Source organism: Copadichromis virginalis, linkage group LG14, assembly GCF_057382275.1.
Source record: "Copadichromis virginalis isolate Kocher_CV1m ecotype Utaka linkage group LG14, C_Virginalis_male_GT1.1, whole genome shotgun sequence".
Classification (NCBI taxonomy): domain Eukaryota; kingdom Metazoa; phylum Chordata; class Actinopteri; order Cichliformes; family Cichlidae; genus Copadichromis; species Copadichromis virginalis.
In genome coordinates this window covers 28,162,107-28,188,932 of record NC_140631.1, presented here as the reverse complement: position 1 = coordinate 28,188,932, position 26,826 = coordinate 28,162,107, and the positions used below count along the sequence as shown (strand labels likewise).

Here is a 26,826-nt window from a genome sequence, read left to right as displayed (position 1 = left end):
ACATCTGTCTTTTTGAAATTTCTTTTGTATTAATCTCTCCTTCCTGTCTGTCCTGCAGAGTTTAAAGAAAGAGCTGGATTCTCTGCTGCAGGACAAAATTTGTAATCCTGCTCCTGTAGACTGGCAAAACCGTCAATCCAAAGACTGTGCTGTGATCACAGCCATCATAGACCTCATCACGACCCAGGAGAAGCCCACAGGCAGCAGTAGGGGCTATGGCAGAACATGGGCGTCGGCCCCAAGAGGAGAGCATGTTTACTTCAATGACGAAGATGATGACGATGATTAAAAGTGGATAGAGATTTGGCTGTCTCTGAAAAGAAGATGCCATGAAGTTACTGCCTGCGTCCTTGGACACAGGGTCTAGTTGGATTATTTATGATAACCAGCTGGCCTTCTTGATGGTTCTGCTTGATTGAAATTTTGCTGCTCCTGAAGGCCAAATACAGGCCACTGCTATTAAAAAGAAAGGCAAAAAAAAGGCCTGCATTTGATTCCCATATTTTTTTTTTCACCTCTTAGATCAAAGGACCAGTCTTTCTCTGAATTCTTTCTGTAACTTTATCTTGTTAGTGAACCTCTTGTTTGGATAAGTTTATTTTCACCTGTTGCCACAGGCCTGTGCAATAAAGAGAAGGTGTACCATCATGCGGCTTAACTTCATCCGCCTTGCCGGGCTGAGATGTGGAAAATCTCAAATATTGCTGGTTTTACGATGAGAGAACATAATTTGTTCTGAGCTTTAAGATCATCTGGGTAATATGATATTTCACACCCTCGATTTAATAGCTCCAATCTGAGAAAGGTGCAAATGTCCAGAGGATTTATCTGATTATCCTTCATTAAATGTTCAGAAAGAATGTAATTTATTGTCCCAAGTTTTATTCCTAGAGTGGTCTCTGCTGATGTGTAAAAAAAAAAAAAAAGAAAAAAGTCATTGATCAGACTAAATGATGGGCAATTCAGCTTTTATTAGGAGTTGCTGATTAAAAATATAGAAGGCTGAATAATCAAGTTGCTTCAATATAATCTGTATTTACGAAAACATACATTACACATTTTAAGCCGTTTTACATATTTACATGTACAAAGGTAATTTACACTAGATACAAGAGAGGAAATGACTTAAACAAGACCGGCTCCTGCTTATGTGTGTGGTGCCAAAGCTAATGTTCCCTGAGAGCAAATGCAAAGCTGTTCTCTTTGAAAGTCTGGATACTTGTGTCCTTCCTCGTGGCAGCACTGCCGACCGCCATAGCTTGGTTCGTGTGGCTCAACAGTTATGGTTGTCATTTGGACTGAGTCCAGAGCAGTTGGCTTGATAGATGGTGTTATCTTCATCCTTTGACCAAGTCATTTTTCTTCTTTAGCTGGGCAACACTAAAAAGATGACTCATGCTGGGCAATACCATTAAGAGCAGGGCTGTTCTCTATCTTCCGATCTTGCCATCAGCACACAAAATTAATTTTACCATCCTTCTATAACACAATAAATATGAAGGGGTGGGAGGGTGTACACCCAATATCAGTGCCAGTCCACGCCATTAAAGCCACCTGTCTAATACTGTGTTATACCACATACTTAAACTACTCTTTGGGCAGTTTAAGTATGTGTCAAAGCAACACCTATATGAATGCCACAGACAGCTCAAGATGATTTTAAAGTTGTAGCTGGCTGCTGCATATACCTGTGTCTGAGACCGATCTTGTGTATTTGTGCTTGTAAAATATTTCAAACAATCAAAATCATTGAGTGAATGGAGCGTCTAATAATATTTGTGACATGAATGAATCATTGATTCATGATGGTGGCATTAACAGGAGACAAGAGGGTAGACAGACTACCTTCTGTTATGCACTTAACCCATAAGAGAGAGGAGATTATATACAGATTACTTTGTTTTCAATATAATCCAGAAAAAAAAAGAAAATGGATTCTGCTATTTACACAAAGTGCCTTAAGCGTCAGACAAATAGCCCGTCTCTCTTTTGCAGCTCAACGTACACCACTTTGTATTCTGTTGCAAATATTGTCATAGTTTCACATGCCATCAGAGGCTGATTAAACACTCACAGGAGTTTCCACATTAACCCACACACTTTACATAAGCTGCCAATCACACACTTCCTTATTATCACTTTCACAATCAACAAGATGCTGGCAAAGCTTCAATCACATGGCCTGAGAAGCCTCATTAACAGAGCGCATGCCAGGCTGCTGTTAGTTTCACACAATTTAGCCTGTTTTACCTCTTACAGTATTACTGTACTCTCATTTTAATTGCACATTATAAAGCGTATTCTTTGTAAATGAACAACAACAAAAAAAAGCATTTACAAATTTCATACCAGCTATTGCTGTGTGGTAGGGTGCTAAAAAAGCAGTGACTTTGGCTGTGGGTGTGAAGTTTTACTAACCAGGCTAGGGAATTAATCAGTGTGACAGATCCCACTGTCAAAATGTCCCACCTGCACAGAGACAAATCAGTTATTAGGGAAATCCGTCTTCCACGTGTTTGTTTTTAGTCTTTCCTTTGAAACTTAGACAGTGTGGCTGATATTTATTGATGATTGTGGCTCCATCTTTATTCCACTGTGAGGGCCTAGCAGCCGCAAGGCTCTCATAGATGTCCAGTTGTCCCCTGGAGACAGGTCAGTGGTATGGTTATTGAACTCATTCGTCTGAGTTCAGTGCTTAAAAAGGCAGGTCACTGGTGTGTTGAGGGTTCACTAATGGCCAGGGAAAAGCCCCATGTAGGTTAAGCAGTCTGCTCATCGTCCTGTCACACATTAGTCTCAAGGCCCTGCAGGCGGTCCATTCTCTGCATGTTGCGTTCAATAGTGGCCTGGCATGTAATTGGTTCAGCACACTCGCTTAGAAACCATCCCCTCTCTCCATCACGCAGCCGCTCGCCTTCGTACCAGCCTAAGAAGAGAAACTGGCTTTAAATGAAAACAGAAGAATGTGTTGTGTGGTACTTTATGCTTTTACTGGCTCTTCTTTTTTTGGTTCTGTCTGTTATTTAATGTGAAAAAGGCTTCCATGTGTTTGCACAGATGTGAAACCACATCTTCAAACAGGTATCAGATCCATTATGTGGAAAAAGTAAATGCAGACTTTGAAAGAGAGATGGAGAGTATGTAAAAGTAAATGATGAAAGGAAACCGTTGAAACAGGAAGGTGGAAAATGAGAGGAATATTAAAGAGTATGAGTGAGGATATATGAAGATATGAGGGAGGCAGAGAGAGCTGACATACCATCTTCTACAGTCTGCCAGACAAGCACCACATCAGCCACCTGCAGAGACAACTCGTCTGGCTGCCTGGCGGTGTAAGTTCTGATCATCTCCACCTGCATGAGATCTGAAAGAGCACATCTGAATCATTTTAGAGAAGTCACACTAGCACTTTAAATATCTTTTGACAGGCTAATTTCAACCAACTCAGCATGAGGAAACTGTTTCAACTCATAACCACAAGGTGGCGCAACAGGCTAAATAGAGAAGTCAGGACAGAGCGTCCATGTGAATTATGTGTTGTGGAAACTCACTGGTTCGGTCCTGAGTCTTCTTATTGTTGTCATTATTGTTCAGAGCACTGATCCACCGAGCACGCTCATTCCTGAAAGAAAACGTAATGGCACATGAGGAACTATTAAAGGACTTTATAGTGTTCCCAAAGTTTAATAACACCACAACTCTCAAAATTTTGCTCTACTATGGGAGTTCCTCGCTGCTTTAATTTCAGTCGAAGATGCTTTATTGTTCAGATTTTGTATCATAGATACAAAGGGCGGTCAGAATCAACTTAAAGAAAATAAAATGAGGTGGAGTTGCACGCAAACAGCTTTACAGGCTAGTGTGAGCCGCACAGGAAGCTTAGTGTTCCCTCGCTATCCTCTGTCCCGTGTTATTGAGAGGGCACAGAGGTGTGTTTTGTAGTCAGAGGGAACTGAAGGGAACAAGCACAAAGGCTTGTTCTCAGAAAAGAACTGCCCTGCTTTGCTTTGCTTTTTTTCTTTCTTGTTTGAGTTTCACAGCAAGGAAAAGTGGGCGGAGTTGCACAGATCAGGTTCCATGAAAATCCACCTCTCATTTCACCTGTTCTAAAGGATTTGGAAAGGGAGAGAGGATGAGATAAAGAAGCCTACGGAAATGAACCTGCGGGGGTTTGCTGAGGCCCTCTGTGACTCAGCACTGCTGGCCCTGGATCTTGCAGATGAGAACAAAATGCACAATTGTATGGACCCTCTTCACAGGGGCCTCAAACGGGACGTGAAGAGACGAAGCCCATGAGTCAGACATCATTACTGCATTTCAATCTGTTCTGGTTCTTTTCAGGGGGGAAATATCTTGGCCATGTCAACAACTAACTTGACAATGATATAGGTCAGTAGAGATTGGATAACAATTACTTTTAATAAAATCGTGAAATTAAGAGAACGGGGCGTACCCACACTGCAATATCAATGCCTGTCACACGGTGTGACCTTTGGATTTGGTGGATACATTTCATAACGATCAACTGTTGAACCAATCACCTCTCTTTATCACCTGTCGGTGTGCTTGAAAGCAACCCTGCATTTTTGTCACTTGATGGCCTTTTTAAAAATAGGACAGAGTTTTGCCTTTGTTCATTTCTGTGCTAAAGATGCAGGTTCTTTACATTCATTCGAGTTGCTCTGTGGGGAAAGACAGCTGTTAGTTGTTGCTTCTGACAGCTGGAGGTGCATGCCAGATACAAATACATGTGTGCAAACAATCACAGCAAGTCACCTCGCACTAAAGCTGCTGAGATGCCTGTTTGAACCCACTTTCATTTATGGGTTCAAATATAACAAGCACAGGCTCTAGGCGAGCATCATAAATCCAGAGGACTTTGTTTCACTCCTTTTCCATTGTAAAATGTCTTTACATATTACAGATAAGAAGAAATGACTTTCTAATCTTCCATCCCCTGACAACTTCAGCAGCACGCTACTGCTTTTCATCTTTACATCTTCTTTCCTTCCTGTCAGTTTGTTTACTCCGATCGCTCCTGTTCCCACCCTTAACTGACAGTATTTGGGTACAATTCCTACTTCTCAGACTGAAACGCGGCATATCTCAGCACGGAGCAACGCAGCCAGGGAATTTCCCAAACCAAGGGGAACAATCTGCAACTACTTTTTTTTTCTTCATTATTATCACTTAAAATGAAAGTAGAAAGAGTAAGAAAACCAGAGTGCAACAGGAATACAGTCTCTGGTAGAGACCGTCACATAATCTCTGCTGCTTTGTGTTGTAGCTGCATATCTGACAAGCAGAACTGTTTTGCTGCAGACCTCTGTAGCGTCTCTGTTTCACTAATAGAGAAGAGCTATTCACTGACGACGAGACACAGCATCAAGGTCATGGGAAAGACACGTTGACATGAGCACAGCAAACAAAAGGATACACAGAAAAGAAAAGAAAAGGAAGAGGGCACAGACAGAGAAGAGGAGAATCATAAACACTGCCACAGACAGCAAAACAAGCCACACTGAGGTCCCTGTGCCATCTCAAATCCAGCTGTCTGTGTGAATTCCTGATGCATTACATCGCTGCTAAGGTTAGAGGTCATTGTGTTGTATGTAAGCTTCTTAGACCTTGCACAAAATACTCAAATTAAACTAAGGCATCAGCTTAAAAGGTCGGCAGGTAGAGAAAAAATGAACTGAAAGCAGAAATAACCACACTGACAATAACAGTCCATTTCCACAGTTTCATTTCAACAAAAACAGACCTGCCTCGAGTCAGAATGTGTGGAATTTCCCTTTGGAATATGGAGAATATAGAGAAGGGTTTTTTCTTTTTGTTTTTTTTAATGTTTGTATATTTGTGTTAACACTCATTAACAGATAAATCATGCACAGACCTGCATTTTGTCGTTAGCACTTTTGTGACAGTGACAGGAAAAGCAAATCAAGTCCCTGCCCCACCCTATCCAGTTAGCAGCTGCATGTCTAGGCTTTCACTTTGGAAAGATTAAAAAACATGATTGGGACCAACCTCATCCAATACGTGTAAACGATGTATGCAAATTATTTGATTGCACTGCCTCTTTAAGAAACTGCCTCGTACCTTGCTAATTATTGTATAATATTTCATTATGTCAGTCATGTGAGTGAGAGCCACAAAAGAAAAATGTACACATCGACCTGTTTTAGTGTTTGCATTCAATCTGCTCAAAAGATGGTGACTTATGTTGGAAGATGTCATTTTCATAGTGGTTGTTTTATTTTGATACTGTGGCATAATATTGTGTGTAATATTAGGACATTTAGTCAGCTATGATGGAGGGAACAAATGTTTAAACTGAACAAAAATGCTTTTTGGGGCTCTTCCTGTGCTGCTTTGTATCCAGTATGAAATGAATAGTGGATGCTTCATCTTTTCTTATTGCATTCACAGGCTGCACAAACTGGCATGCAGGCTACTCGATGAGAACCTAAAACTGTTTTTTGTCATGCAAATAATGTCAGAATTTTATTTAAATGGAACATTTTCACAATTTTACGTCATTTAACCGAGTCTTATAGATAAACTAGTACTTTCAAAAAGTTTCTGCATTACTGTTCACCAAAATGAAGATCAAGTCACCCGGGTGAACAGAATTATCGAACAATATTTTATGGACTTGTGTTTAAAATTTTTATAAAAGTGGTTAAGTTTATATTCTGAGATCCTGTAGTCATGTTAATGTCCACTGTGACACCAGTTTCCGAGGCCCAGCATCTATTTATCTGTCTTATTTGCTTCATTTAGCTCGTAAACAGGCTGGCTAATGAAACAACACTGTGTGTCAGGCTGGGTTAAATCGCCAAATTGGGATGAATGAATGGAGGAAAAGGAATTTATCCACTGATTTAAAAACAAAACAAAGCGAAGACATTGGCTGCTGTTGAAGTGATGAGACAGGACGGTGAGGAAGAATCGGGAAGAGTTAAGTTGCAGGCAGGGGGAAGGATAGTCGTGGGAAAAAGCCTGCTTGGCAGTGGATTGTTGCTAGGCAACAACTTCAACAATGACTAGAAACCACTGTAACAATGGACAGTTGCCAGAGTGCCCCCCCCCACCTCCTCTCTTCTTAGCTCATTCAGGACTACAGTGAGTGAAGCGCTGACCCTCCACATACATACCCACACATCTCATCATCTGAGCCAAGGGCCCCAAATACATCAAAAAGGGAGTCTAGGGGGTTTCCGCAACAAGCTATACTACATAGAGGAGGCACTCAGATTGGGTGGGGGATCACAATTATGCATGCCAGAGTAGTAGGTCAAGGCATCAGCAGGCGGTGCATTTAAGGAAGTCCACTGAATCTGCCTCCCGTGCATTCACACATAGTACTATTACATAATACTACTGCAGATACTTTGCCAGGTTTTTGCACTTAGTAAAAGTGCAGAAACAAATCATTTAAAATGAAGGCTTTTGTTTTAATGACGTACTGTGTGAGGTGTCGTGTTTTGGAAACAGTCGTTTTTATTACCCAATAATCTGTTGAATATTTTCTTCATTAATCACATCATGTTTAGTCTGCAAAACGATGAGCCGAGTTAACAAGTTTGTGCTCATTTGGAGATTATTCTCAAAATAGCATTTCAAGTTTAAAGTCATTACAGTTGCTGCTGTACGTACAAAACTCCTTCTGTAGATGGAGTTGGTAAAATATGTCGACCAACTTTTCAAAAGATATATCCTCTTGACTCCATGAGGATATAAAAAAATAAAAATTAAAAACTCAGTATCGTTGTATCTGTCCACTGCCAGCCATTTTATTTTGCACTTCCAAATTTGTGTTGTTTTTCCTGCTGACTTGATGCAGCTTTCTGCACCATATCTCCAACGTCCTTACACTTATCACCACACTGTGTTTATGTGCTTAAAGAGAAATTATTTCCTCGTTACTAAAACTGGTTTATGAAGCACTGATTTCAGTAACTACTCTAAACGAGGCATTTTGTAGAGAGTTTAAGCTTTGGGAGTTGTTTGACTTGAAACGACCACTTTAATCTCCATATTTCAACTTTATTCTGAAACTGATCGATGTGTTTTTCTTAATTTGGCACTATTACCTCTTCTTAGACATTTGCCTCCCATACAATAATTAATAAAGGCTCAAACTATCAATGAAACTAACAGAAACTAAGCTAAAACTAAACATTTTGAAACAGTAAAAAATTAACTGAAACAAGCAAAGTTACTCTGGAAAAACTGAAATTAAAGTGAAAGCAAAAAGTCAAAAGGAAATAAAATAAAACCAGACCGGTCTCTCACATATGGATGCTTAAAGCACTTGTCATTTTAAAATTCGCTTGGTTAATGTTTTGCCGATAACAGTCATTATGAATTACTTTTAAGAACCTAAACCAATGTTTGGTGGGGAAACAGGCTCCTGGTAGACAAATTTTTGACTTGCAACTGCCACCCCCCAAACCTCTTAATGAGGACTTTAGAGAGAATTGTTATCGCTCTGCTTCTAAGATTACAGCCGGTACGTCAGTGACACCTTGTGTGCATGCCTCTGACGCAAGAGGTGTCGGCAGTTCAGCAGAATCTGCTACCCTGAGCTGAGAATGGTATTAGGGTGGGGTTGTAACTTTAGAAATAACCAAAAAACACTCATCCAGTGTGAAAACAGATTCATTTTCTGTAGGTCATCTAACCCTGGAACTTTAAACCCTCGCACTTATTTGCCTGTACTGGCCAACTTCCATCAGGACTGAAAAATAACTATTAATCTTTTGAATGCTTGACTTGATGGCTTGCTGTAAGGTATCCATGTTTAGTTATTGCTGACTAAATCCAGGTTTAAACATGTAGTATTTTTATCAATAAAATGTAATTGCACACCTGTAGTCACCAAAACAAGGCAATAATATTATAAACAGTAAACGGTACAAGTCGAAAGACATTTTTAAGGTTGCAATTTGCAGTGTAGACGTGCCATATACACAGCCTACACAGAGAAACCACAGCTTCTGTAAAGGCAACAGACAGGGAGGTTCTCTAACTACACAGGAATGAGGGGGAACCGGCCCCGTACATATGAAAACACTCCTTACAGTATCAAACCACAGCAACAAGATGCGTGCGCAAACGCCTGTGCATTCATCGAAGTGCGCATGTGTGCATAAGCTGCAGCTCCCAGTACTCAAAAGAACAAATAAACCTTGCAGGAAGCCCAGTGCATAGCTGATCCCTTTTGTTTGTGTGGGTTATACAAGCAGCCTTTAAATATTTTTGTTGTACTAAGACACAGAATCCAAAGCTCCAGCTACACTGACTGTATTTGTGAGTAAATATTTAAGTGGCACATGCGACAAATTCCTGAACCAACCCCTTAGACTATAAATAAAGAGAGCCGCTTCTATTTAGAATACATGATTGTTTTGTTGACTTTATTCCAACCCAATCATCTGATACAGCCGGTCTGTTTCAGAGTACAACTCCAGACAGTACGACTGTATAATGGAACAGCAGACTTTATTTAACAGTGCGCCCATCTCTTCCTTAAGTAACAAAATATCCCTGTGACTTGTAATGGTGCAAAAAGAGACTATAAAATAAGAACCATGAATCTTCTTTGCTTGAAGTTAAAAGGTGTATTGGAGCACATACAGAAAAGATAAGGGAGCAGAAATTTGATCCAAGCTCCCTCGCAGAGAAGAGTAGACATGCTGGTCTTAAAATTTTAAGAGATTGAGCCTTATTGTGTGGTTCAAAGTGAAATCACACGACTACTCTAGTTTCCCAAAATGATGATAGAATACACATGAGTGTTTTAATGAGAGTCAAAAATGACTCATAGTTCCTTATCGCCATGCCTCATAAATCTGTGACAAGTGAAATGCAAGTGAAACGAAAACAGCACATTTAAGAGGGACAAAGGTTACAAAAAAAAGCACTTACAGCAACTCTGTTCCAACGATCATGGTCACCTTGTCACCAGAGCAGTTGCTAGGGAAACTCAGTCGAAAGAGGTGGTTGGCGCCAGCTTGCCGTGAGCTCAGCATGCTGGTGGTGCTTCTGATCGGTGACCGGTTGAAATCGCTGGGTTGACAAAAATCCACACTGATCTGATTCCTCAGAGCGTAGTCTATGACAGTGTAACTGTCCTCACTGACAAGAAAGACAACAAAGTGATCATTGCATGAAAATTCAGTGTACTTAGTCCACATCACTTACAAAGCAAGCCATACAATTCTATGAATCATGAAGTGGGAAAGACTGTACTATGGTATTTAATGAAGAAAATGTTCAATTATCCCTCAGATTTGGTTCCAATCAAAAGTCCAAATGTGCAACTGTCTATATATCCTACGACTGCACTCTGTTTTTGCTTGTTTAACTGCATGCCTACATTTCCCACGACTTTTTCAAAAAATCTAGTAGCAGCTGCAGTTGGTCAGAAACATCTGGAGCTGATTGTGAAACACTGCACCCCTGACATGGCACTGAACCTGAAGAGAAAGTGTGTGCGTGTGCGTGTGTGTGTGTGTGTGTGTGTGTGTATGTGTGTGTGTATTCATAGTGTTAAGGAGCTGAAGTCCAGCTCATGTTTTATCAACCTGAGACTGAAACAGCAGCCAAGCCGAGAAGCTACTGGACAGCAGCTAGCTTGTGCATTACATAAACTCAAACAGATGCCAGCAGTGAGCACGTCTGACTTATACATGATGTAAAGTGAGTGCCAAAGCCAAGCAGCAGAGGCATGCTCCATGGATTTTCCACACAAAACTCTGAAACTCACGGTTGTGACTTCTTTGAGAATCCAGTCATGGTTGGGAGGCTCACAAGGTTTAACCGACACCTACTCTCCAACTATCACCCACAAGTTAAAACCTTTTTCCCCACTACGTAACACTTCTTGGAAGAGGTAGCTTTAAGAGACACTGCACTGTGTGTCTGTGTATAAGATGGATGTAAGACAAGCACAAATCTAACTGTGACTAGACACTTCTCACAACTTCTTAAAGGAGTTGTTTAAAGGAATAATAATAATAATATGATACCCACGGGAAATTTGCATTCCTGCAGATTTAGAATGCAATTCGTGTCTATAGAATGGTGTTAGTTAGCTTAGCTTAACAAAAGACTGAAAATGAACTAATAAAAGTCAACTTTTCATGATTACTGGTTAGATTTTTCATACTTGTCAGATATTGAAAAATAAAATGTTCTCTGCTGAGCATTAGAGGTATAATTCGAGTGATTACAAAAGCAGGATAATCATCTACCATTATGTTGAGTTACCCTAAACAGTCCATTTATCGTTCCAGATTCAAAATGTGCATTTTACCAAAACCTATTTTTAACTATGTAATGTCAGTTTTAACCTCTGTTATCTCCTATGCTCATTGAGGAATGGAGATTATATTTGAGGAAGTCAGACTGCCACTGTTGACAGTGACAGGCCTGCTGCCCTTCACGACTGAAGGAACATGAATTATGTGAATATTTCTGCTTTGCCTGCATTATTATATTATATTATATTATATTATATACTCTATTTATCTAAAAAAAAAATGCTTTTCCTGAGCTCTCCGACCTCGACATGCACATTAATTGTCATTTCAACACTTATCCAGGAATGGGGATATGAGCAAATGCAACAAATAGAAGCAGGAAAGTGTTACTGATAAGAGAAAAGTAGGAAAAGGAAGAGAACCCTAGAGGGACAGACAAAGAGTGACAGGATGGAGGCAACAGAGGTGTGTCTGTGTGTGTTTGTGCGTGCGTGCGTGCTTCAGCAAATTTTCCAGTTATTACAAGATATTTTGAACCCTTTATCGTAAAGCTATATTGTGACAGTTATTTCTCAAGAAGGTCTGGTGCTCTCCATTTAGAGCTATTCTGTGTACGTGTATGAACACATTCCTGTATGTGTGTAATTTTTAAAGAAAAAAAAATTGAGCATCAAAACAAGCTGATAAAGGCCCACCAAACATTTGTTCCCAGCTGTCTGTAACTTGTAACGTGATCTGGGCATGCCTATGGGCAGAATGGATAACGGAAATAACAAACGTCTTTCAATTCCTACACAGATTTTTTTTTCGTATGTAAGGGTAAAGCCTTTGAATTCCACTCAGCTGACAAACAAGTTAAGCTGCATTTCACTTTATCTTTTTTTTTGGCTGAAAAATTAAATCGATGAATTTAATCACCTAAAACAATCTAACATAATCTTCAAATGTGACCATTAATTGCAATTAGAGATACTAAAATAGTGTTTGGAATTTGAATCTCTTCAAACACACAAAAATGAAGCGTTAACAAGATAAAACATCAAACACGCCATTAGCATCATTAGCTTTTTGGCTCCTGACTGACCTACAGGTGAAATGCCTGGAATGCCATTGACATCATGACACTGGGAATGCGATGGGTGGGGAAACTGCATGCTTGAGGTTTGAGTTTTTTTGCATGTGTGTCAGATCATTGCCAAATGGCAGATGAATTGAGGTGGGGAATCGCCGTGATATGCTTTGTCAACATGTGGGAGAGAAACGTTAAATTCTTAAACAATTTTATAAAGAAAACCCAAGTTGTGGCTTTCCTTTTCCTGGACACCCACACCCACACCCACACACACACACACCCTTCTAGTAGCAGGAAAAATTCATTATCACAGCTGTAATAAAGAACAAACAGTTCAAGAAACAAGCAAAACTAATATAAACCTTTAAAGACATGTTGAGATAGAACTCCATGTAAATGGATACGTGCCCACACACAAAATAAGAGTATAATGCTGAAAGCTGAGCCTATGACCCAAAAAAAAAGGAGAATAGACTAGACACAGGCACATACAGCAAAAAACACAAACAAACCATAAGATCAAGAGGAAAAGAATGAGAGAAAAAAAGCAAAAATAAAAAGAATAGATGGAAATCTCAACATGAATTAATGTTTAGATGATGCCCAGCATTTACACAGGAACATGGGGGGGATGAGAACGAAGCCAGCTGGAGTGTTATGTAAGTGTTCCTGCGAGCCAGAGTCCAGCAGAGCAACACTTTACCAGTGCATGACACAAGGCCCAGCCTGACAAAGGGATGGTCCATAGTTTAAAGTCAATAAAACAAGAAGATTGTCTCGTCTCTTCTTAATGGCTATATTGTCCTCTCCATTACAGATTTAGCAGTGGGTGATGTACAAAAACAACTAACTTTTTTCAGATATCATGTTTTATGTGTGGAACTGTACAAATCTAAGATGATTATAAAAATAATAGTGAACATCGGTAAGCACACAGCATACTAAAAACTTACAAACAGCTTAGTTACTTTTGAATACATGGAGTCAAATGACAGGCAAACAGATTTAGCCTTTCTTTCTTCAGATAGCACAGGGTTATATATACACTCTCAAATGGCTCTAAGGTCATGCCTATGCTTTCTCTAGCCTACTGTGTAAGTAAGTGCTTTGGCTCTGACCTTTTCACCCCTTTCTTGTGGTTTTGACAGAATCCTAAAAATGTTAAAGTGAGACAAGACTGAACTTGCAAAATATACCACTCAAACTATAAGTCTTAATTTCAACAGAAAAGGCCATTCTGCCATTATACCTACAAGCGCTTGTGATCTAGGAGTGCCTGGATAGCCTTGTGTGCCCCTGGTGAGCTTTTGTTTGGATTACTGCAGATGGAGTGCAGCAGAGTAGCGTGCCACAGCTGGACTTCAGCGCTCTCCACAGTACAAACCAATATTATAACAGCTTCCCCCATCCAAACGTACGCACACACATAAATACACACTATGATTCCGGAGCCCTCCCTTTTCCCGAATCCGTCTTCCAAACACAGGCTTGACACCACACACTGCTGGAGTCTGCCGTGGCAGATCAGATTCCCAGAAAAATATCATATGGAACGTTTCTTTTCTTTTATACAGTTCTGAGGAATTCTTAGTCTGCGAGTGGCGGGATTATTACTTCCAGACACTAAGGAGATGGCCGGGAATTTTTGTTTTGGCAAAAACAGACGAGCAGGCGCACGCATGCACACACAAACACACAAATGAAAGTCATATCAAGGATGTCCTCTTTATAGCTTTTCTTTTTCTTTTCTTTTCTCCATGGTATTGCCTAAAACTAGAGGAAATAGGGGAAGAGGAAAGCAGACTCACTGACGGGTCTGACAATAGAGCAGGTTTCACAGCTCCAGGTGATTCATGGCAACAAGACATGTCAAGAGCCAAAAAAACCTCTCATAGTGCCAAATAGCAACAGGTTCAGGTATCTGCACCTGATCTACCTAAAAACACACGTGATAATGTTGCCAGGGTGGAAGTGCAGTCTACATCTGCGGTGGCATCAAACTCCTTTAACGGTCTCTAAACCCTGCTACCAACACTTCTCGTGGTTTGCTTTCGGTTTGCACAGAAATATTGTTTTGCTTTGTTTTGTTTTTTTAAACAGGCTCATTTCCCAGGACGAGTTCAAACATGACGACAGAGAAGACAAATCTACACACCCTGCACTCAGGATCTCGGTCACATACAGTGCTCACACGCAGTGAAAACCTGAAGACTTACGGTTAAACTTTCACACTCAACATGCCACGACATGTGAATTATGAGCAGAGCCAGCAGACCAAGCTCAAACTCACACCAAGTAAATCAGATGCAGACCCTCCCATGCATGGCCTGGCAGTTCTCTACAACTTCGACGAGACTCACCTTTTCTTCCTGGTGACAATGAGGACGTCATTGAAGAGGAAGAAATAGACCTGCTGCCGTGATGTTCGCTTGTAAAAGATGTTGTTGTCCACAAATGCAGTCAGTTCCCCTCTTTTTACCATCCACCTGGAGGATGAGACCAGGGGGAAAGGCTAGAGGAGCATAAGAAAGAAAATATGGTGAACAGGGGAAGATGGTGAATCTAATTAATCAAAGAAATTTTAAAATGTCTGTAATGTTGGGGATGAACAGCTGGAGAATGAAAAACGGTTCACTAGGCATCCGTGCGCTCCAAATGTGCCAACAGCAATTTCCCACATGGCTTACGCACACTTAAACCTACCAAACCCCGTGTTTACTGTCGATACTCATGACAATACAGGGGTGAGTTCTTCTTTTTGACAGATACGTGTACATACGTGTTAGCATGCACCACTTGCTAAATATGATCAGCAGATGTGGCCTATTAGCACTGACTGTGATACACTTAGCATACAACTCTATACAAAAACATGGTGGGTTAACACTACCACCTCACAGTGAGAGGTACATGAGTCAAACCCAGGCAGAGCTGTTCTGTGTGGAGTTTGTATGTTTTTCACAAGCCTGCACGAATTTTCTCTAGAAACTCCACTTTGTCACGCCATCAAAACACATGTTATGTTAATGAAGCCTAACTGGGACAAGCACACTGTTACAGTTAAGGGTGACAGACTAGCTCTTTCCTCATGTTATTTCCCTGCAGTCTCCCATAACAGGAAAGCCTCAGTGAGATGTGTTATCATTGACCAGTTAGTCTTGTGGTTAGTCAGCCAGGTTTTCTTGAATGTGGTGGAGAACATAGGAGCAGATAATGTCATGGGAGTCTTTCCAGAGGGTTGCCGTTCCCTAACTGCCTTTGAACTCTAGTGATATCGGTGCATACACATCCATCACCAGTATCTGTTTAACCCTAGAACTACTAGGGAGGGTCATTTTGACCCCATGCTGCAACAATAGCAGTAGGAATTTCTTGAAGAAAGTAAGTTGTAAATTTTTCTCAAATTTTTCCACAGTGTGCATCCCTTTACCTCCTCACACCTGAAACCCATTTGACTCAGCTGGTCTGCTGCAGATTTCACCGTTCGCTTACTTGGATTAGTTCTCCACACTCTGTACTCTGCTCCGTTCAGCTAAAGTTGCCGTAATGCTTTTCACAGCCAGCAACTCATCCAGTTGTCCACGGGTCCGTCCTCCACTCTGCCACGGCTCAATAACCATCCCCGACCCATTCAGCTCTGCGATAATTACTTGCCTTTTATCTAACTACAGTTCCCTTTATATTCCTCTAGCAACCTTATCTAGCTAGCTCTAGCAGCCTTCATAACAAAGTGTATGAATGATATGTCTGTTGCTAGGCAACCAAGCCCGAAGCAATTAAAAAAAATGTATCTTTCAGCAGTTGAAGGTATAATTTTTCTAAACTTTTATTTTCTCTTTTATCCAACTTACTTCAGAATTCACTATGTGATGAACAAACCTGTTGTACACGTACAATGACAATAAAGGGCTATTCTATTATTGTCATTTGTTAATCAAAAATATTTTTGCTTGCCAAAAAACTGAAAAAACCCACATACCTTAATCTTGAACTCCAGTTGAGAGTTGATGGTGTACATCATTTCTGTTCTCTCCATCGTCCGAGCTCCTTCATTGCACTTTCTAACCACCTATTAATGCACACACACATAAAATGTGTAAAAACGTCAACATGCAGGCACTCTGCTTGTCATTTCATATCCACATATCAAAATTAAGAGTACAAGAAAGCTAGATTAGCTTTCTTTGCATAGTAATTAATCATTTCCTGTTGTGGCTCACAGTGATACAACAGAACAGGAACTGTTACTCTAGTTTTACAAACTAATTGTCTAAATAATAACCGTACGTCAATAATAATTTTGTTAAATAATTTAACAAAGGTGCAAGCCATTAACATTGAACTTTTGTTTAACAGTGCCCTCACCTTGCTAACTGCTTGTAAAGCCTTCTTACAAGCTTCATATTGCGGTGAGTCTTTGGCTGTCTTCTGACAAATTGTCTGTAAAACATGGATTCACACAGGTTGTATAATTAAAAACACACATTAAAGTCATTAGTTCACAACAACCCACAACAGCTCACTGGACTCATGCACGTCACTCTCAGCAGCCTGATCACATATTGAAGCTGTGGGAAGAAATGAATGGAAACCAAACTTTCTCAGGATCCAAACCCTCCAAATGTAAAAGCATAAACCCAAGAGGTCCCTAAGGAGACAATGACGGAAGGAAGAGAAGAGGGGGATAAAAGCAGAACAAGCGAAAGGAAGAAAGGGAAGCAAAGCAAAAATGGAATAATGCTCTGCCAAAGTAAGCATGAAAGTGAAGAAGAAGAAAAACATTACAAATCAGTTAAGATTATTAAAGAATTATGTAAGGTCAAAGAAAGATCTTTAACACTAGAACAAACCATGTGTTGACTTAACAAGGGCAACACAGATAAACAAACTGTTGTGCAAGAGGCAGTCTTGTAATTCCTAAGCTAGCCCTGCTGTATGTTTTCAGTGCACTTACATCCATGAGCAAGGGAAGGCGAGTGATCCTCTGCATGGGCAGGATAAGGAAGGAGATCATGGGGAGGTTCCTGCAGTCAGGGTGGCCCTCTATCCTGGTCAGCACCTCCTTAAATGTTGGATTCTTGGAGCTGTATGGGAATAAGGAGGCAGATGCAGCACTGGGTGAAAAAAGTGAACTTGGTCGAGGCAAAAGTGGAACAGCCATGTTGGATCAAATCCACGAATGATAAGATAAGAGCGTATATGTGTGTGATTGCTCGGTCACTCACACCAGCCTCTGCAGGGTCCTCTGTTGGTAGACCTCATTGGAACAGTATGTAATATATGGATCAAAGCTAGACTGGGAATGCTTGCAAACGATGTCAGTGATGTCATCGATCACTATATTCTGTTCATGTTTTTTCTCCAGTTCCTTGAAAAACCTAGACACCAAAGTGGAAGTGAAAGAATAAAAGTTAGTGTGACTCACTAACTTGAGTCATTCCCTACTGAGGAATAATATAGAATAGTAAAATGACAACGTCCGGTAGACAAGGAGAGCTGCCAACAACTTACTTCTAAAGTCACCATAAGATGACAAAAGAGGAACTCTCCACCACTTAAAATAGACATAGCAAGCCATTAGCCATAACACAGAGGCTTTTCCTCTTCCTGAGCAGCAGCAGATGGCCATTTCAAAAGGCATGCCACATGTCCAACTAAGGTGATAAACAGGAAACTTGCACAGACACAGGATGTGGACCTTGACCAAGCTGGAACAGGTTCCTGCTCATCTGCAGAAGCACCTCTAGAGCCTTTAACCAGACCCCCCATACCTACTCCACATACACACACAGTGACTATCTATGGAAAAAAAAAAAACTTTTTGTGGCTATGTAGCCTTGTGCCCATGCCTGACCCAGTACGCTTAACCTTTTGATGAAGGCATGTGCACACGAGATAACAAAAAAGAAAGAAACACATGCTAATTCACATCCTAAACGATGTATTTGGGACATTTACAGGTCAAAGCTGTTCATTCTGAGGCAAAGCATCTCCTGATGGATGTCCTCAGGAGGATCGAGGTCACGGTAAATGAGTCAAATCAACAGTGTAAAATAATTTAATTATTCAAACTTAGACCTCTAATCGAGGATCATGAGTGAAGTCAAGTGAAATGAAATCTGGTCTACCTCCAAGTGCAGAAGAATTCCTCATTTTATACACTGCGTCACAGATGCTGCATTAGGAATACAGTCCGATTTATGAAATGTGGTGGGACTAAAGCATGTAATAGCCCGAGAACACAAGTCAAATATAATCAGTAACACATCTGCATATAAAATACACAACAGCCCTCCTACTTGCTATCACACACAGACTACACAGAAGGCTGAAAATAGACTGATATTCAGGTATGTTTTAAGATAATAACCTCAAAGCTGTTCCTAGTAAAGCATCTGGTTTAACCAGTGCTACAGGGCTCTGTGTATCTTAAGATCTGCCTTCCCAAGTATCAAGGGTAGTTTCTCATTACTGTGTCTGGCCTGTGTGTAAGATGATTCTCAAGAAATTCAAACATATTAGTATGATGTAAAAATATTGAGGAGGACGTATGCGTACTGGAGATGCACCAGGTATATGTGTACTATATACCAGGGGTGAAATCTTCCATGTAAAGTTGTAATCTTCATCAAATGTCATGAATAACTGGTAGTTTCTATGCATATGTGCACACACACATCTCACTGAGCAGTATTAAGATAATTTGGTTGTTTTTGCATTTTAGCCCCAAACCAACAAGCGCCCTAGGAGACTGGAAAATGACAGCATAATCTCATTTCATGCTCAGATTTTTTTTAATCTGAGATTTTAATGCAAATCTGATTAAAGAGTCAAACTTGAAAATTAAACATCAGGATTATCATATTCAAAATACTCTTGATTTTGAAGTGATTTACTTAAAAGTATTGTACATCTTGTGCTAATTGTGGTCTTAACCAAAGTGAAATCACATGTTTCTAAAACAGGTGAAGGAAGAAACAGGACTGCACTAAAAGTGAACAGTGATTTGAGAGAATTTTACCATCATATAGAAACACTGATGTGATAATATTAACAGGCTGAATTGCAGCTGAACGTTCAACCTTTGTCATATTGATATCATGGAACGCGTCTAAGAAATGATGTCATATCTAAAAGTGGCCTCGGAGATAAACTCGAGGAAGAGCAACTGGCGGCCAGAAACTGCTCTGCCAATCATTCGTAGAAATAATGGAGTCGGATCCACCAGAGTAATTGCTGAGCCATCACAGTTTTCATCAGTCTCAGCTTTCATGGCCTCTCATGCATGATTGTTTCCATCACTTTATACGATTTTTGGAAGGTCATGCTACGTGGCCAGGAATGTTATTAAACAGTGAACTATAAAGTCATGATGGACAGGTAACCTCAGAGGATCCATAGCAGCAATTTTTCATAGACGCATAAAAAAAACCCAGACATGCTGCCTGTTTCAGTGCTTTCAATCAGTGAGGAATGTTCACTTTAACAATGCAACCATAATTATGAGGAAGACTTCTTTGTTCCTTGTCGTTTCACTCAATTTGCCCCTTGCTTCTTCTCCATGTCTGCTTTTCGTCAATCAGCATGCGACTTCACTTACACTCGCATCCAGAAAAGAGCTCAGCGCAGCGTAAACACAAATCCTTTGACAATGAAAACAACCCTTACTGAAGGGAGGAGAGTAGCTGAAAGTCTGTATTAGCATACACTGGATAGTTAAGCATGCCAAATTATCCAGCTAATTAAGCAAAACCAAGGTGATGAAAGACACCTGAAGCCTAAAAATTAAACAACCAACCAATTCCCCTAAATCAGTGATGCCAAACTCTTTAAATCGTGGGCCACATGCAGCCTACTTTGATCTTAAGGGGGCCGGACCAGTGAAACTCCCCTTTGTATAAATGTAAAAACATTTAACAACACATTGAAAATCTTTCAGGAAAAGCAAGTGCAATTGCATGAATAAGTCTCAGGTTTTTTTTAACATGATAAAGAAATGCTGCTGTACTAAATGAAAGAAATCTGTCAGCAAGAATAAATAAATCTGTAAAATTACAGAGAAACTTCTGATAGCTCACCTGTAATCACAAAACTGAAGATTTTTGTGAATTCATAAAAAAAATGTACTTTTGTTTATTATTTATTTATTTTACTGTGGACCAATAATAATTCAGTTCAATTCAATTTTATTTATACAGTGCCAAATCACAACAACAGTCGCCTCAAGGCGCTTTATATTGTAAGGTAGATCGTACAATAATAGATTCAGAGAAAACCCAACACTCATATGACGCCCTATGAGCAAGCAAGTAGTAGTAGAAAAATATACATATTCTATAGTAGATAGAAGTGAAAAAACTGGAACTTTTATGGTATTTAATTGTTTATCTACTAATAAATTACTTTAGTGTAGTACAAATTACTATGGGGGGGGATGGGGGGGTCTTTATCAGTAGGCCAAGCTGTAAAACAACTTAAAGTCTAAAATCTATGTCCTCCTTCACTTTTCCAAAGCCATTCAGTGGGCCGGACAGAAGTCTTTCCCAGGCCAATTCTGGCCCCTGTGTCTTATGTTTGATACGCCTGCTCTAAACCAACAAATTCTTTAAACCAACAGCATGACTACCAAATATGAAGACGAATAAAGGTGCTCATCTGATAACAAATGCACTTACAAAACAGCAACACTCACTTTTTGCTAGCCTCACAGACATCAGTGATATTGGAGAACAGGTGATGGTGTTCAGTCTTGGTCATGGTCTCCCTGAGCTCTGGAGAATCCTTGAACATGCGGATCAGGATCTCGAGACTGTGGAGATAGGAGTGCTCCGACGAGATCACCTCAAAAATGGCCTAAGGAGGAGCAAGAGACACATCAACCAAGAGGAAACATAAAAGTCAGATATATGGGATTCTGTCATCCTACTAGGTCCTGGTAACGATGACCCTGGGTTTCAATCACATGAGGTATGCGTTTAAACTAATTACACATCTAAGTACTTAAAGTATGAATCGGAAAAAATAACTTAAAATGAGCTAGAAAGAACGACTCGTACCTCTTGTCTTTTGCGTTCTTCTTGACTTATCTGCTCACACAGGCCACTTTTCTTAACCTAAACAGAACAATAAGTCAGAAACATTTCTTGCATCATTTTTGATAGACACTTGTTTAACTACATGCAATCAGAGCACAGGTGTAGGCTGTGGCTTTTTTTTTTTTTCATATCTAAGAAGCACAAAGAAAGGCAGTCTTTGCAAGAAACACTACAGGAGTATAGAAATTTGTTGGATCCAAACACTAAGATTAAACAGGAACCACTTCTGCTCATTTTGAAAGTGGAATATAGCTGAAAGGAAACTGCATTGGTATGTGGCTGGAGAGCTTTGGTCGAAAGATGTTTGAATGAGAATGAAACAAAGCAACGTTTTGAAAGGGACTGGGTGTGGAGTGCTATTGAATTAATCAGCCTGTGGCTTTGTCAAACTGAATATGAGGCTGAGTAATAAACACCTTCTTTCGTTACACCAGATTTAATCAATATGACCTGGGGCTCAACCACATTATACTTTACCGATACATGTAAGTAATGAGAAATCCTGAAGATAGTTTCCCTTACTTGCACTAGCTCCTCAACCCATTTTTGTGCAAAGCAATAAGGAAGAGATACTCCTGCAGGAGTATCTGCCCCGCAGCTCTCCAAACACTGAGAACAAATAAACCTGAAGCAGGTCAAACACACACTATTTGATTTCTTTCACACATACAGCCATCAGTGTTACTAGATATTGCTCCTACTTTCCTGGCAGCCCATTTTTGAATTGCTCTGTATGAGCAAAGAGGTTTTATCCAATTGAGCATCGTCCTTCTCTGGTTGAAATTGAGCATAATTAATCAGGTGTCATTATAAAATGGCAACTATTTATTCCTTTTTTCCACTTGATCAGGTTGCCTTCAGGTAATTTAGAAACAATTGCGCAAGTTAGCTCCAAAACAGCCGCACCTTCTGAAAGCGTGAATGGTAATTCTTAGAACCATGATAATTCTGGGATGTGACATTTCATCAAAAAGATGAGACACTGATAGTAGAAGGGTGGAGCTGCTCAGATTCAGGATTAAGCAAGAGTCACAAGATGACAACTTGTACATTCGGTTCTCGGCTCCACTGGAAAAAAAAAATTCCCGTCACACCAGGACAGTGACCAATCACACAAGTATTCCTGAATCTGTAGGGTGAAGAAAATTCTTCAGAACTAGATCACAGGCTGAAGGCTCTAACGCATTCACAAAGACGAACAGCTGTAAAGCAGCTGTGATAGAAAGAACGCTTACTTTGCCAGAATCCTGGGCAGTCTGTGCCCAGTTCACTTTAGTGTCTGGCTGACATAAATATAAACAAAACAAAAAGTCTCTCTACAATGTTTTCAGCCTTCAGTCCAATCTCCTACTTATTATAGACCATGTGCAGACAGTACAATCCTCAATTCCTCAATCTGGGCTATGGCCTGCTTTTGCTCCCACACGTTCCATCTTCTACCAGTAAACAAACAGATGGGGCTGCATTAGTAGAAAGCTAAATTAGCCAATTCCCCTTATATTCCTCTGCTGCTCAATTCCAATCACTAACTACATTATGTAATGCAAAGCCACCACAACTCTCCCCGGAGGCAACATTTTAGGCATATTTGCAGTCTGACGAGCGTACAGAGTTTGCCAACACATTGGCATTAATCCCAGAAGTGCTTCCAAGACTTCCTGTGGGCCTGGCTGACTGTCTGACTCCCAGCCTGCACAAGCCCTTGACAAACTGCTCCTGTACTCCCTGATAAACAAAGTGAGGGGCAAAGGAAAGCAGAAAACAGTGGGAGGATGGGTACAGATGGTGGCCAAACTGGATATGACAGCATTCTTTGGAGCACTAGCATTCCAAAACTACACAACCACACTCCAAGATCCAGAAAGGATTTAAAATATAAGAGGAAGAACAGAGACTACTATTGTGCCTGTGTGTGTTATGTCTTACCACACTAAGCTGGCTCCAGGAGGTACGTATGGGCCTGTACTGCACTACAATGTTGTTATCGGGTTTGGGTTCCCTGGAATCGGGATCCTCATCTGAGTCATTATGTAATGCATTCTCCTTGTAGTTCTGGTAAAGCTCTTCCTCTGCAAAATCACAGGTTTTTTTTATTCTGATCTTTTATAGCAAAAATATAACACAGAAACGCAAACAGAATTTCTCACCCTCGCTGTCAAAAGTCAGCTGACTGGTCAAAACCTTCTTCTTATCTGGACTCTGAAACAGACAAAAAACAGCATAATGAGTTTAATGAACTCTGAAAAACCAAGTAGGGACACATGCAAACCATTAAAGAAAGAAACTTGTTTCACCTGTTCACTACCTGTCCGTACCCTTTTGCAAGTTGCCTCCTCCAGTGACCCCTGTCTAATTACAGAGCCTCAGTGTGTTTAAGTGTATGTGTCACGTTGCGTCATGTCTTCCATCAACCACATTAATCGTTTCTTTGTAAGGCCTTGTTCTAACCTCTGCGGCTGTTGCCACCAAGCTTGTTCCACTGTACTTTTACTGGTTGTGTTGTAATTTTCCAATTTGAGCTTTACCCCTCCCCCTTCCCCCAGATAACAAAAGTCCACCATGAAGCAATCTTTGTGCACAATTAAATATAAAACCATCAGAGGGATTGTTGCCGAGTTGAGAAATCTTAATGTGCTGCAGAACGGGGGGGAAAGTAATGCCAAAAGTTCACACAGTATTCATTGACAAATATAATTTGCTAAAGGCTTGCTTTTCTAAAATTGATCACTTATGGCACTTCTCTACAGCTTGTTCTCTGAAGTCACCTGAATATACTAAAATACACAATAATTCATTCTATTAATTATATTATATATAAACTTCATGTTTTTTCAACTGTTTTCTGAAAAAACAACACGGTTAAAATTAATTTCTAGATATTAAGACATTGATTCGAATATTAAAATTTCTCCTACTCCCCTATAAGTGAATGACAAATGTGTTAAATATGTGCGATTTCTTAACACGTACAATTTGAACCCACTCTCTTCTTTGAAACTGATTTACTCACCTTGTTTTTCCCATTGCTTTTAGTCTTTTCCGTTCCAAGGCTAGGCTTTGAATTCTTGGTGCTGACATCTTTGGGTGTCATGGGGCTGTCAGGCTTGTTGGTTGCAACACTTGGCAGACTGATAGAGCCAGGACTTGTTGGGCTAACTAGTGAATCTAATTTATCCCTGCCTAGCCCTCTGATGACGGGCTGGGACAGCCGATGGCCTTTGGGATCTGCTGTTGATACTTCTGAGTCTACTCCACTCACAACTGCTCTCCTGTACGATGTACTCCTCAAGCCTCTTCTAAGAGCCCCTGGACTCTCACTTTCACCATCTTCCCCCTCATTGTGGCCTCCTGTAGAAAAGTAGCTTCCAGTTTCCACCATGCTCAGGGCTTTCAAGGAACGTTTGGAATGATCCCATCCCAGCAGCCCTGCCGATCCTTGAGCTTGTGTCCCAGGGGAAGGTGCCTTGCTTTGCCGAATATCGGATGCTAAGCCCTTGGGAATAAGCTGCTGGGTGCCCATCTTGAGAGCAGCCGCGCTATGGGTGCTTAGGACAATGCCGTTATAGGGACAGATGGATGGGGAGAGTGACGGTGAGGGTGATGTGGAGGACATGGAAGAAGATGAAGAGGTATGCCTGGTGTCCTGTGGGGATATAGGTGAGGATGACTGGGACTGACTGAGCAGTGCCTGCCCTCTGTCTTCTGGCGATGGAGATCGAGGGGTTGGGGGGTCTGAGGAGGTTAAGGAGTTGAGGGAGGGGATGCTGGAGGTGGAGCTGTAGGAGGGGGTGAGCATGCGATGGGTTGGAGGAGATGAGCTGCATGTGGATGAAAGGGAGGACAGTTCAGGTTGATTGTAGTTGTTGTTAGGAGTGTCTGGTGAAAAGACAGGTGAGGAACCATTAAGAGGAGTATTTTCTGTTGAAGGTGAATTCTTCTGAAATGCGATCTGGCCCTTCTGAGAACTCTGACTTAACGGACAGGACATGCATGTCTGTGAATCCCAGAGATGCTTTTCAGGCCATATCATCTCCCCATTACTCGCTTTCACCCCATCAGAGTTCCTATTATATACCCTATTGTCCAGTGAAGCAGATTTGCTATCCTCAGACCTAAATTTGGACAACAAGCGTCCATTGGAGAAGTGGCTGATGCTGATGCTTCGAACCACTCTGTTTTTCTTTGAGGGTTTATGTAAAACATGCTTTAACACCGCTGTGTTATTGTCAACACACTGGGGTGTGACCACAAGTCTCTCAGCAGGCTGGCTCAAGGTAAAGGAACATTTGTTGTCCTCCTCGGTGAAGTTTGTCTTCATGACCCCATTTATGTGGCAACTGTGGGGCCGCAGTTTAGGATTGCTTGAGTCCTGGGCCCTTTTACTGTTATCAGTGCGGAGTTTCCACAAAGGCATGATATTATTGTTGGACAAATCTACATCATTGCCATAATCCATGGTTGAAATGCGAGCGTCTCTTTTTCCCTATTCGTGTCCAACCTCACAAGCTCACGGAGTCGGGAGGAAAAAAACCCTGAAAACAAACAAGAGAGAGATACCAATCAATATCAAAGAACTCAGTGTGGTGTCCAAATTCCCAGAGTTTAATCATTAACAGGGATTTAGTGCTGATACTGGCAGCTAAACTTAAAGAACACACATAAGCAAGCCAGTGAGGAGAGAAACAGCCCTTTTGTAAATGTTCACTGAGGTGAAATGCCCCAATTACAAGACAATGTTGCAATTAAACTACTATAAAAGGGCAACAATGTTAAGCAGCAGCAGTGCCTTTACAGACCACATTTGTTTTTAATCTTCTCAGAATCTTTATTCACAATTTTCTTTTTTTAACTGTGTTTTTCTGTCTGCAAAAATGCGTATAGCTATAAAGAGGCGTGTAACTGAGAGCTTTTCAGCGAGATTTTAAAAGATTTTTTCCACAGGTTAATTAGTGTCTCCAACTTACCTTTAATCAGTCGATCCAATGCAGAATCCGTTCATCCTCCCTGCCCTCTCGAGTGGCGGCCCTCTTTAGCGAAACTGATAAAATTAACGTGCTTTCAGCGCGGAATCAACAAAAGGTTTGTGAAACCGGAGTTACGAAAGTTACTAACCGACTCCCGTGCGGGGCACTGAACGCGTCTGAAGCGCTTCTGTGCGCGCTGGGGAGTTTCTATGACTGAGAGGAGGGGAAGGGAGGGGAGCAAGAACAGTAAGAAAAAAAAATGGCACTCCCAAGTTCACAGGAATTCACCTGCTAGGCGATTCATAACGATTCATACTACGGATCAGCAGAGACTTCCATGAAAGACAGACAGTGCGGTTTGATGGTAAACGTGAAAACATTCTGACAGTAAAGTAGCAGGAAACACTTTATATGAATCAAAT

General features: G+C 40.7%; 2 protein-coding genes across 2 annotated transcripts in view; one reads left to right on the top strand and one right to left on the bottom strand.

Moving 5' to 3' along the window:
* dhx36 (DEAH (Asp-Glu-Ala-His) box polypeptide 36) overlaps positions 1 to 1,372 on the top strand; it is a 31,009-nt gene extending 29,637 nt beyond the window's left edge. Inside the window, exon 26 of the mRNA XM_085430298.1 lies at positions 59 to 1,372. Coding sequence (XP_085286424.1) covers positions 59 to 289 — 231 coding nt within the window. The 3' untranslated portion in view covers positions 290 to 1,372. The remainder of the gene's footprint in view (positions 1 to 58) is intronic.
* On the bottom strand, positions 952 to 26,604 carry LOC146694152 (rho guanine nucleotide exchange factor 26-like). The gene is made up of 15 exons (XM_085430299.1): positions 26,405 to 26,604; positions 24,451 to 25,972; positions 23,588 to 23,639; positions 23,367 to 23,509; positions 21,402 to 21,458; positions 21,038 to 21,198; positions 17,571 to 17,723; positions 17,300 to 17,429; positions 16,711 to 16,785; positions 16,325 to 16,414; positions 14,706 to 14,857; positions 9,937 to 10,146; positions 3,552 to 3,622; positions 3,260 to 3,364; positions 952 to 2,926 (listed from the first exon to the last, which is right to left on the bottom strand). Exons 2-15 carry the CDS (start codon positions 25,894 to 25,896, stop codon positions 2,784 to 2,786), a joined length of 2,988 nt encoding a protein of 995 aa, XP_085286425.1. The 5' UTR covers positions 25,897 to 25,972; positions 26,405 to 26,604; the 3' UTR covers positions 952 to 2,783.
* Positions 26,605 to 26,826: the final 222 nt, after the last annotated feature.

What these genes read in the sequence shown, in the direction of transcription:
- LOC146694152 (XM_085430299.1), bottom strand. Translation starts at nt 25,896, where the DNA reads ATGGATTATGGCAATGATGTAGATTTGTCCAACAATAATATCATGCCT. An exon ending in AAAGCAATGGGAAAAACAAG is followed by an intron (nt 23,640 to 24,450) that starts GTGAGTAAATCA and finishes TGTCTGTTTCAG; the next exon opens with AGTCCAGATAAGAAGAAGGT. An exon ending in CTGGCAGACTGTAGAAGATG is followed by an intron (nt 2,927 to 3,259) that starts GTATGTCAGCTC and finishes TTCTCTTCTTAG; the next exon opens with GCTGGTACGAAGGCGAGCGG.